Below are 12,780 nucleotides of genomic sequence, written 5' to 3'. Positions count from 1 at the left end.
TACTGCCAAAATACATATGTTATTATTGCATCCTTGAAGTTATCATGCATGCTGGATATTGCTCTGGTTCAAAGACATTATAACTGGAAATGGCTATTGATTACATTCTTAATTTAANAGATTGTATGGTGCTTTCTTGTATTAGGAAAGCTATTTCTCAAAGAGGGTATATATTCAGGTAATATCCAAATTGAGTCTCCTAGGTCCATGTACAAAGTGCAATAGNNNCTTACCTTCTTTTACCTCTGGGTGGCAANCAAAGGCAACAATAGCTTATGATAAAAAGAGAAATTAAATAAATAAGCTGTAGGGAGGTAGAGGGGATCTAAAAGTTGGGAGAGGAGGAACAATTATAATATATTGAATAAATTGCATAAAATTATTTTAAAGAAATGTGGTGAAGGTTGACCAGGGTAGGCATGAAATCTCTTGGGCTGTACTTCAGATGCTCTATGAATTGTTTTTCCAACCCCAACTAACCCTGAGACTAAGCAGGTGTCCTTTTGAGCACATGCTTTACTGAGCAATTTTGCATGTTGTGACAATAGCCAGTGGTTCAAGATGCTCAAATATATGTTAAGGCTCATTTTCAGTGTCTTAAGAAGCCACCTCTAGACCAACTCTCAGAGATGAAGTTAGCTGTTCTCCTGATATGGGTGCTACTATTTTGGGTACCAGGTGAGAGGGCTCACGGAAGTGTTAGGAACATCTACTGAAGCCATGGTTGTATTTCATGTCTCTGGGATCGTGATCATTAGTATTACAAAATTTGTAATTTTTTATTTCCTTTTCCAGGCTCCATTTTTATTTTCTAATACCGCAGAGTGATGCTTGTGACACTTGTAACATGAGTCACATGTCTTACTCTGAGATGGTTTCAGTATATATGCCACTGAATTTTATGTCTTTATCATTGCATGTTCTACTTGGCATCATCATAACCCAGCTCCCCTACCACGGAAAGCACTGGCTACACCAATACATCATAAAAGCAAGACCCTTATTTAAAATCATATCTCATGATGATGATAGAAGACTTTTAAATGGACATAAATAATTCCCTTAATGAAATACAGGAGAATACAGGTAAACAGGTAGAAGTTTATATAATTTAACACAAAAATTTATTAGAGAATTATAGGAAAATACAAACAAACAGGTGAAGGAATTGAACAAGACTATACAGGATCAAAATATAGAACTAGAGACAATAAAGAAATTATAACGGTAGACAATCCTAGAGTTAGAAAACCTAGGAAAGAGATCAGGAACCATAGATGAAGCACAACCAACAGAATATAAGAGATAGAAGAAATAATCTCAGGTGCAGAGGATAGCATAGAAAATATTGACACAATAGTCATAGAAATTGCAAAAGCAAAAAGCGACTAATGCAAAACATCCAGAAAATCCAGGACACAGAGAGAAAACCAAACCTAAGGACAATAGGTCTAGAAGAGAGTGAAGATTCCCAACTTAAAGGTCCAGTAAATATCTTCAACAAAATTATAGAAGAAAACTTCCCTAACCTAAGGGAAACAATGCTCATAAACATACAAGAAACATACAGGACTCAAATAGATTGGACCAGAAAAGAAATTCCTCCTATCATGTAATAGTCAAAACACTAAATGCAAAAAACACAAAAAAATATTAAAAGCAGTAAGGGAAAAAGGTCAAATCACATGCATCAGAATTACACTAGCATTCTCAACAGAAACTATTAAAGCTAGAAGATCCTCTTACAGACCCTAAGATAATAGAAATGCCAGCCCAAACTACTATACCAAGCAAAACTCTCAATTTCCTTTGATGGAGAAAACAAGATATTCCATGGCAAAACCAAATTTACACAATATATTTTCACAAATCCAGCCCTACAAAGATAATAGATGGAAAGCAGCAACACATTGATGGAACAACTTCCTAAAAAAAGTAAGAAAGCAATTTTATAATAAACCCAAAAGGAGAAAGACATATAAACATAAAAATAACATCAAAAATAACATCAAGCAACAGTCACTGTTCCTTAATAACTCTTAAAATCAATGGACTAAATTCCCAAATAAAAAGACAGAGACTTACAGATTGGATAGGCAAACAGGACCCAGCATTTTGCTGCATACAGGAAATGCAACTCAGTGACAAAGACAGACAATACCTGAGAATAAAAAGTTGGAAAATAATTTTCGACACAAATGGTCCCCAAAACAATCTAGAGTGGCTATTCTAAATTAGAATAAAATGAACTTTCAACCAAATTTATCAAAAAACATAAGGAAGGACACTTTATAATAGTCAAAGGAAAAGTTTACCAAGATGAACTGTCAATTCTTAACACCTAATCTCCAAATGCAAGTGCACACACGTTCATAAAAGAACCTTACTAAAGCTCAAAGCACTCATTTCATTACACATAAATGTTCATAGATTGTCACAATTAATACAGTAAAAATGGCCATCTTGCCTAAAGCAATCTATAGATTCAATACAATCCCCATCAAAATTCCAACTCATTCCTTCATAGAGTTAGAAAGAGCAATTCTCAAATTCATTTGGAATAACAAAATACCCAGGATAGCTCAAACTATACTCAATAATAAAAGAATTTCTGGGGAATCACCATCCCTGACCTCAAGCTGAAATACAGAGCAATAGTGATAAACATTGCCTGGTATTGGTACACAGACATGAAGGTAGATCAAAGGAATAGAATTGAAGACTCAGAAATGAACCATAGGGTCACTTGATATTTGACAAAGGTGCTAAAATTTTCCAGTGGAAAAAGGACAGCATTTTCAACAAATGGTGCTGGTTCAACTGGAGGTCAACATGAAGAAGAATGGAAGTTGATCCATTCTTATCTCACTGTAAAAAACTCAAGTTCAAGTGGATCAAGGATCTCCACATAAAACCACTGTCTTAGTCAGGGTTCCTATTCCTGCACAAACATCATGACCAAGAAGCATGTTGGGGAGGAAAGGGTTTATTCGGCTTACACTTCCATGCTGCTGTTCATCACCAAAGGAAGTCAGGACTGGAACTCAGACAGGTCAGGGAGCAGGAGCTGATGCAGAGGCCATAGAGGGATGTTCTTTACTGGCTTGCCTCTTCTGGCTTCCTCAGCCTACTCTCTTATAGAACCCAAGACTACCAGCCCAGGGATGGTCCCACCCACAAGGGGCCTTTCCCCCTTGATCACTAATTGAGAAAATGCCTTACAGTTGGATCTAATGGAGGCATTTCCTCAACTGAAGCTCCTTTCTCTGTGATAACTCCAGCTGTGTCAAGTTGACACAAAAATAGCCAGTACAACCACGTAATCTGAATCTCACAAACCTCCACATAAAACTGAAACCAATAGAAAAGAATGAGGGGGAGAGCCATGAAGACATGGGCACAGGGGAAAGTTTCTTGAATAGAACACTAATATCTTATGTTGTATGATCAAGAGTAACATCATGACAAAAGGGTCCTCATAAAATTGCAAAGCTTCCTTAAGACAAAGGACACCGTCAATAGGACTAAAGAGCAATCCACACATTGGGAAAAGATCTTTTCCAGTCCTACATCTGATACAGGGCTAATATCTGATATATACAAAGAACCCAAGAAGTTAGACTCCAGAGAACCAAATAACTCTTTTAAAATGGAGTATAGAGCTTGATTATTTTTACCTGAATATCAAATGGCAAAGAAACACCTAAAGGAATGGTCAACATCCTTAGTCTTCAGGAAAATGCAAATCAAAACAACTCCTAGATTTCACCTTACACTAGTCAGAATAGGTACGATTAAAAACTCAGGTGATAGGAGATGTTTGTGAGGATATGGATAAAGAGAAATACTCCTCCATTGCTGGTGGAATTTCAAGTTTGTATAGTCACTCTGGAGATCTTTCTGGGGCTTCCTCAGAAAATTGAACATAGTACTACAAGAGGACCCACCTATACCACTCCTGGGCATATACCCAGAAAATGCTCCAAAATGTAATAAGGACACGTGCTCCACTTTGTTCATAGCAGCCTTACTTATAATTGCCTGAATCTGGAAAGAACCCAGATATCCCTCAACAGAGGAATGGATACATAAAATGTATATTTAGATAATTGCATACTACTTAACTATTAAAAACAATGACTTCATGAAATTCACAGGCAATTGATGGCTCTAGAAATTATCATCGTGAGTGAGGTAACTCAGTCACCAAAGAGCACATATAGTATATACTCACAGCTAAATGGATTTTAGTCAAAGTGCATGGAATACTCATGATACAACTCAGAACACATGAAGCTCAAGAGGAAGGAAGAAAAAAGAGTGGATACTTCAGTCCTACTTAGAAGAGGAAACAAAATAATCAATAGAAATAGAGGGTCTGAGGTACTTGGAAGGATGAGAAGAGGGGGAGGTGAAAAGATGGGCAGATTCAGGTATTGGAAGAGATTGAGATGTATATAGTGTCAGGAAGTTGAACAGGGTTGTGTAGCAATGGTGGATGGGGAACTGGGGGTAGCAATCAGAAAGTCTCAGATGCCAGGAAAGAAAGAGGCTCCCAGGACCCTATAGGGATGACATTAGCTGAAATAGCCCACAAAGGGGAGGGAGAACCTACATTGATGGTATCAAGAAGTCAGGCATAGTCCACCCTGTTGAGGGATGGGGCCACCCAATATCTCCAAAATATTAACCCAGAATTGCTCCTGTGTAATAGAAATACTGTGACAAAGTGTAGAACAGAGAATGAAGGAAATACCATCCAGAAACTGCCCCACCTGGGTATCCATTCCACATGCAGACACCAAACCCAGACACTATTGCAGAAGCCAGGAAGTCCTTGCTGACAGGAACCTTATATAGCTGTCTCCTGAAAGGCTCTACTAGATCCTGACCAATACAGATGGGAATGCTCACAACCAACCATCAGACTGAGCCCAAGGTTCCCAATGTAGGAATCATTGGAAAGACTGATGTAGCCACCAGCATTACTGGGTTCCTAAAAGGAAAGCTGGGGATGGATGGGAAAGATTGTGAGAGAAATAATGAGCCAAAACAACGTTCTCTGATAAAGGGTCAAAATTTTAATGTCTGTCCCTGAATATATGTCTGAAAACCCAAGGACCCATCTCTTTGTTTTGGGTTGGTTTTGTTGCTTGTTTCAGCTGGATTGACTTGCAAAGTCAGCTCTTCAGCAGCTCAGTGTGCAGGCAGTTCTCAGTTCTCTGGTAGGAAGATGTAAATGTAGCAAGACCAGATCCTGGCTCTAGTGTCTGAGGAGGTTTGTCTAGCCAAATCAAGGCTGGGGAAGGGCACAGAATGAATAAGCTGAAGGGTACTTATCTAGCATCAGTGGGAGAGCAAGCCCTTGGTTGCTTGAAAGTTTGATGACCCAGTGTTGAGGAATGCTAGGTCAGTCAGGAAAGAGTGGATAGGTGAGTTGGGGAGCACCCTCATAGAAGCAGGGTAATGGGGGATGTGATAAGGGGCTTGCAGTGGCGAATCCGGGAAAAGTGGTAACATTTGAAATGTAAATAAATAAAATATCCAATTTTAAAAAAAGAAAGGGTTCATTTGGTTTTCCAGAGGGTTAGATTATATGAAAGCAGAAAGAAGGCAGCAGGTGCAAGACTTGGTAGCTGGAGCAGAAGCTTAGGGCTCACATGTCAAATTGTATGTAAGATGTTTGTATGTATATATATATATATATATGTATATATACACATATATATATATGTCTGTATATGTATTTGTGTGTGTGTATGGATGTATGTATGTATGTTTGCATATATGTGTTCTATGTGTGTGCTTAACTGGAATTATAAATGTCTGAGAATCAACACATGAATGCTTGGAGTGAATTAAACCTGAGTAATTTATGAGCAGCAAGTGATTTCTAACTACTGAGTTGAGTCTCCAGTCCCAATCCTTTCTTTTTAAAATATTTGTCTTTTTTCCTTTTCTACATTCCTTCTCTCCTTTCCACATTTCTGTCTGTCTNTCTTTCTGCCTGTCNGCCTGCCTGTCTGTCTTGCTGTTGTTGAATTTATTACAGGAGGTTGACTCCCAAATCTGTATGATACTTTCAACTGTCACTAGGTGATGATGCAGGTGAAATCAACGTTTGTGGGAACAGTCAGGGTTTCTGCAGGCAAGGTTCAAAGAAACAGGGTTGCCCTCATTAGGAAGTGTTTAGGCAACAGGCCACTATGCAGATGACATTCCTTACCAATAGCCTCTGGGCACCAGATTTCACAGCCAACTGCACACACTTGGAATGGGCTAAGCAGACTGATGTTGTATACAGAGAAAGGACCCAACCTTGTTTCATCCACCTCTACTTTCTGCTGAGCTAGACCCACTGCTGTGATAGAGTAGCCTGTGCAGAAGTTGGTGCCTTATTTAAGGGATACTTGCAAACATTCCCTAATGCCNGGTCATTTCAAGATACTTTATTTTCACAATGGGTCACAACATAAGCCTTTGACATGTTCTGCAAATGAACAAGCTACAAAAGCTTACTCTGCAGCTGAGGGGCACACATTAGTATCATACATGAAAAGTGAGTGAAAATCCATANAAGACAAATATTCAAATTTACCACAGGAACACAGCATGTGTGATCCCCCCATCTCCTAGTCTTACATACTACATTGGGGCGAACACTACATTCCAAACTAGCATTAATTAAGTTAAATGCCCCCCCCCCCACAGATGCCTTAATTCAAGCTAAACTTGCAGGCAAGAGCTACAAGAATGGCATGTACACCTTGATACTAGCAGAAACACAGGCTGCAGGGTGATGTTCCATCCCGCTCTCCTGGGCAAAAGACACGGGCAGAGTGCCAACATCCTGCTCCTCTACTTCCCCCAGGAAGCCATGACTCTGGATCTGCTTCATGAGTCGCCACATTGGCGATGATGTTTGGTCTCTGCAACCCATTTAAAGTAGAAGCAACAGCAATGGTGTATNCACCCATGTTCTCAAACACCATCCAATCACCTACATGCATTTCAGGCAGGTTACAGTGCTCAATGTTTGGATCAAGGCCATCTCATATCGGCTCCCAGATGCTGGGTGAGTAATACTTCTCATCTGGCTTGGGTCTCTTCTGCAGCAGGGCCTTCACAGGTGCATGATCATAAAGAATGCAGTTAAATGATCCGTACACTCCATCATTCACATAATGCATTAAGGTTTGCTCATCTTCATCGTCAGAGCAGATCTGCTCCTTCTATTTTGTTTGGCGGGGGGGGGGGGGGGGCAATGATGTTGACGGCAAGTATGAAAGCTGAGCATAGTATCTGCCCGGCTCAGCTATGATTCTCACTCCATAGTCTGATGGGAAGTACTTGTGCAGAGCTGGGTTGATCACACTGGTGATCTCTTCAAATTTAAGCTTTGTATCTTCAGATCCAGGAAAGCCACCACCAATATAAAGCAGATACATGCTGAAACCAACTTCTGTTCCCATGTCAAATACACAGTGGGCATCTGACACTGCCTGCATGAAGGTCGCAGGGTCAATACCTCCACTGCACACATCGAAGCTGACACCAATGACGTCAAAATTTAGTTCTTTTGCCCATTTCAGGAGGAGCCTGCTGGTTTTGAGTGTGGCACCAGACTTAACACCTAGTCAACAAACTGCTTTGGAATAATCTGTGACAATTCACAAAAACAACTTTGTCTTTCAATGTGCTCTGATGACTTTCATCAACTCAATTTCACTGTCAAAGTCATCATCTGGACTCCATTACTGGCAGCATACTTGATTTGAGACACTTGTTTACAAAGATGTCCATAGGTAATCCTCTCTGGAGGCACTCGAAGCCACTGCACCAACTGTATTTCAGTCTTGCTTACACAGTCAAATCCTGTCCCAATAGCAGCTAGGGTACTCACTATGGCTCTGTTGTCCTTACACTTGACTGCATAAAAGGGAATAACACGGGGAAGTGCTTTTAGCAACCTCAGATGCTTTTATAGAAAGAAGAAACTTCATTTATTTTTTGGGTTCAGAATGTTTTTAGCACTAAAACCATCATCTAGGATACAGCAGTCAAACTCTTCCTTAGTAAAGCTGCTCATTGTTCTCCATGTGCCTACAGAAAACCTAGAGGTGGAATTAAATTATTGCCATCTCCTTACATATCACATATCCAGGAACTGTGAATGCTGAATCCTTGAAATGTTGGAAACACTCACAGCACAGGGGCAAGGCTGGCTGGAGCCATGGAGACACTGAATCTTGAAGAGTACTTAGCTGTCTGTTCCTTCATCATGTCTACTGACCTGAGGGGGCGCCAAGTTGAAGGCTGAGGGAGGACTGTAGTGGTGTCTGCAGGAACTGACTTCCACAATTCTCTTACTGCCCCTCTGGTATCTCTTCTCTTCTCCATCTTCCTCTTTCTTTCCTGACCCTCCTCTTTCACTTTCACTTCTTTTTTCCTTTCTTCTTTTCCACTTGCCTTTTCCTTCTTCTTTTGCTGCTGCTCTTGTAAAGGATTTATTGTTTCCTCATTATTGAACCAAAGCTAGTTGTACTATTATTTGTGTAAACTCATCTGCTGATTTTTTATTAATTATTTGGTTAATTAATTAATTTTGTTTTCACTACATATTTTATTCAACTCATCCATCCTCCTACTGCTCTACATACCATACCTCCTTCCCACACCCCTGTCTCCACATGGATGCTGCTACCTCCCATGCCACCTGACCTATAATATCCCTAGGGCATCTAGTCTCTTGAGGGTTAGGTGCATCATTTCTGAATGAACACAGATCCAACAGTCCTCTGCTGTATTTGTGTTGGTGGCCGCATATCAGCTGGTGTATGTTGCCTGTTTGGTGATCCACTGTTTGAGAGATCTCCTGGATTCAGATTAATTGAGACTGTTGAACCTCCTCAGCGTCTTTCAGTCTTTCCCTGATTCAACAACAGGGGTCATTGTTTCTGTCCATTGGCTGGGTGCAAATATCAGCATCTGACTCAGCTGCTTATTAGGTATTTGGAGTGCAGTCATGCTAGGTCCCTTTCTGTGAGTGCTACATAGCCTCAGTGATAGTGACAGGCCTTGGGACTGCCCCAAGGGCTGGATTCCACTTTGGGCCTGTTGCTGGACCTTCTTTTCTTCAGGATCCCCTACATGTCTATCCCTGTAATTCTTTCGGACAGGAACAAATATGGGTCAGAGTTGTAAGTTTGGAATGGCACCCCCTTCCCTCATTTGATGCCCTGTCTTCCTGCTGAAGGTGGGCTCTATAAGTTCCCTCTCCCTACTGTTGGGCATTTCATCCCTTTGAGTCCTGAGAGTCTCTCACCTCCCAGGTCTCTGGTGCATTCTGTAGGGTCCTCCCAACCTCCTACCTCCTAAGGTTGCCTATTGACCGTCTTTCAGCTGGCCCCCAGTGCTTCAGTCCTTTTCCCTCATCCAATATCTTATTTTGATGGAAGCCTGTCATGAGAACATCTATACACTTGTGATTTCAGAGCTTTATATTGGTCCTTGAGCTTCTATTTTGATTCCTTCCTTGTGATTACTTCCTGTCTTTGATAGTACTTTTGACGGTTTATTTAACCTGGATACTCTCAAACAGCTGGGTCATTTACTTCCTTATTTGATGACTACTTTGCATAGATCCCTAGAGGCCAGCCCAGCTGCCCATGATTTATAAACCAGGTCTTTGCAGTGAGATCTGAAATACATCAGACCAGAATGGGCATCAAGATGGAGTCTCATACTCAGGTTTTTGTATTCGTGTTGCTCTGGTTGTCTGGTNAGACATTTGAAAGTATTATAACATATTAAAAGTAATTTATTTAAATAGCTACTTCCTATAGGAAGCCAACATTAGGCAGACAATGCCATTAGATAATACATTTTTTATACTAACATTTGTATCATGAAGTCTTTGTATATGTAAATGTATACTCATTATCTATTTCTGTTTGCAGGTGTTGATGGAGACATTGTTATGACCCAGTCTCAAAAATTCATGTCCACATCAGTAGGAGAGAGGGTCAGCATCCCTTGCAAGGCCAGTCAGAATGTGGGTAATGGTATAGCCTGGTATCAACAGAAAGCAGGGCAGTCTCTTGAACTGCTGATCTATGGGGCATCTAACCGGCACACTGGAGTCCCTGATCGCTTCACAGGCAGTGGATCTGGGACAGATTTCACTCTCACCATCAGCAGTGTGCAGTCTGAAGACATGGCAGATTATTTCTGTCAGCAAGGTTACAGCTCTCCTCTCACAGTGCTTCAGCCTCCTACATAAACCTCCTCTGAGATTCTATCCAGCTGTCTGCACTACACATCCCTAGACCTACACACTTCCCCTCTGCCTGCAGCTGCTATGCCTGTCTGTTGCATAGTTTGGTAGAAATTTAATGAACAGATCCTTTGACTTGGAAGGTCTTTTTGGCAAAAAAAGAAGTAAAGACATTTATATATTTATTTTTTTAATTCTCATGCTCAGATTCTGTGTATTAAACATAACAAATTTATTATCCTATGTTCTTCTACCTATTTCTATGTGACATACACATGTGCCCTCTGACATGCACACACACACATACACACACACACACACACACACGCACATGCACAGGCACTTGCACATGTACACACACACACAGGATTCTATGAATCTATAAAAATCTAGGATACAAAAATCAGAGAAAACATGATGTTTGACTTAACAATATATCTGATCTAGGCTTACTATTCTTAGNCCACATCTGCCTGTGCTGTCTTCTCATATACTTCCAATGTGGAGACTGTGATACCTCATTCTACACTACACTCCACTAATGGTAAATACGATTTTGTATCATGGGAATTGTTTGTTTTTCTTTTTCTTTTCTTTCTTTCTTTTTTTTTTCTGAGACAGAGTTTTTCTGTATATTCCTGACTGTTGTGGAACCTCTTTGTAAACCAGGCTGGCCTCAAACTCAGAAATCTGCCTGCCTTTGCAGCCCGAGTGCTGGGATTAAAGCCATGTGCCAGCACACCTGATTTCTTTTCTGTCTTATAATAATTAACAGTTTTTGATATTTGTTGAGGGAAATATTTTGTACATCAATAAAACAATATGTTAGCTAATCTCAAACATGCATTAATTAAAAATTAGTTGAAAATTTATTTTGTTCCTGTTATTTATTTTTGAGTGAAGGTATCATGGCCTGTTAAACTTGGGAGTGGATTTTGATCTAACAAAATTCCATCTACCTCTTCGTAAGCACTGTGATAGATGGTGTGGGCCATCACACTCAGTCTTGAGCACCATTTTTGACTCACAGAAATAGAACAGGGTTACAAATCATTGTTTAGGACTTCAAATATCTTTCCTTAACTTGCATGTGAATAGGTTCTCCCTTGCTTCCTTTCCGTGCCCAAGTCTATAGCATGAGCATAGATGTGTCAGGGGTATCTGAGGAAAATCACTGGTTTGCATGGTTTGTGCTAAGTATGTTGTTTCTTCACTGTGAAAAGGCACTTTGACAAAGAGAGGATCATTTATTTTAGCTCACAGTTTCAGTCCATGTTAGTTTGGATTCACTGCTGTATGTTAAACGTGAGGTAGAATATCATGGAGGAAGTGGATGATAGGAGAGTGATGTTCACCTCATCATAGCAGGAAATCAGAGAGGGAGGAGGGGCCAAGGACAAGCCATATTTTCTCTCTCTCTCTCTCTCTCTCTCTCTCTCTCTCTCTCTCTCTCTCTCTCTCTCTCTCTCTCNTCTCTCTCTCTCTCTCTCTCTCTCTCCCCCTCTCTCTCTCTCCCTCTCTCCCTCTCTCTTTCTCTCTTTCTTCCTTTCTTCCTTCCTTCCCTCTCTTCTTTCCTTCCCCCTTACTCTCTCTTCCTCCCTCCTTTGTTCCATCCTTTTAAAAAACAATTCTCTTTTATACTATGCCAACCATAGTTACTCCTTCTGCCACCCCTTTCAGCCCCCCAATTCCCCTTTTCCTTACTACTCTGCTTTCCTAAAACAAGCAAGCAAATAAAACAAAAGAAAACTTAACTAAACTAAACAAAACAACAACAACAACAAGTCTCTACGGGTTATCACCTGAACAAGGCATCACAAATTACAGTAAGGCTCAGCACCAACCCTCTTATCCAGTTGGATGAGGCAACCCAGGAGGAGTAAAAGAGTCCAAGAGCAGGCAAAAGAATAAGAGACACTCCTCACCTTCTTCGTTAGGAATCTTAAAAGAACACCCAGCTATGTAATACAGCCAATTTAAGGTTGTGCCTGACTAGCCTACAAATAAATGAGACTCACACTATGCTTATGTCTTTGGTGTTGACAATTACTGGGGGGTAACCCCTAATATACTTTTCCAACTGCATGCTATACTACCTTCCCATTGATGTACCCCAATTACTTGCTGTTTCTTTTTTCCATGCCCTTTCGGTATATCTCCTCTCATGGTACGCTCTTCTCTCACCTCCTCATTCCTCTCCTGTTTCTCCACACCTAGCCAGGTAACTTAGAACCTGTCTGCCTTTAATCCCTTCAGAAATTGGCTGTGGCCATTTTTTTTTTGCCAATAGTTTTAAATTAAGGCACAAAGTTTGCACAAAAAAAGCTTGTAAACATTAAAATTTACTCATAGGCCTTTAGGTACAAAATTTCTCATTATGATATATAGCAACAGACCAAACCCCAACAATTCCACTTTTTTGTCTAAATCAAAGGCTCTTTCTCATATATATAAACAACATACAGTAGTAACAATTATAAAAATTATTAGGTAAGAGTTATTTA

General features: G+C 40.3%; 1 pseudogene and 1 gene segment (V, D, J or C); one reads left to right on the top strand and one right to left on the bottom strand.

The window, feature by feature from the left end:
* Positions 1–6,745: 6,745 nt before the first annotated feature.
* On the bottom strand, positions 6,746–8,089 carry LOC110289180 (annotated as a pseudogene).
* A 1,622-nt stretch (positions 8,090–9,711) lies between these two features.
* Positions 9,712–10,282, top strand: LOC110289181. The segment is given in 2 exon segments: positions 9,712–9,781; positions 9,960–10,282. Coding segments are annotated over 2 exon segments (384 nt in total).
* Positions 10,283–12,780: the final 2,498 nt, after the last annotated feature.

The sequence above is a fragment of the Mus caroli genome, unplaced genomic scaffold (assembly GCF_900094665.2).
Source record: "Mus caroli unplaced genomic scaffold, CAROLI_EIJ_v1.1 scaffold_18727_1, whole genome shotgun sequence".
NCBI lineage: Eukaryota > Metazoa > Chordata > Mammalia > Rodentia > Muridae > Mus > Mus caroli.
This window is presented reverse-complemented; position numbering and strand designations above follow the sequence as displayed.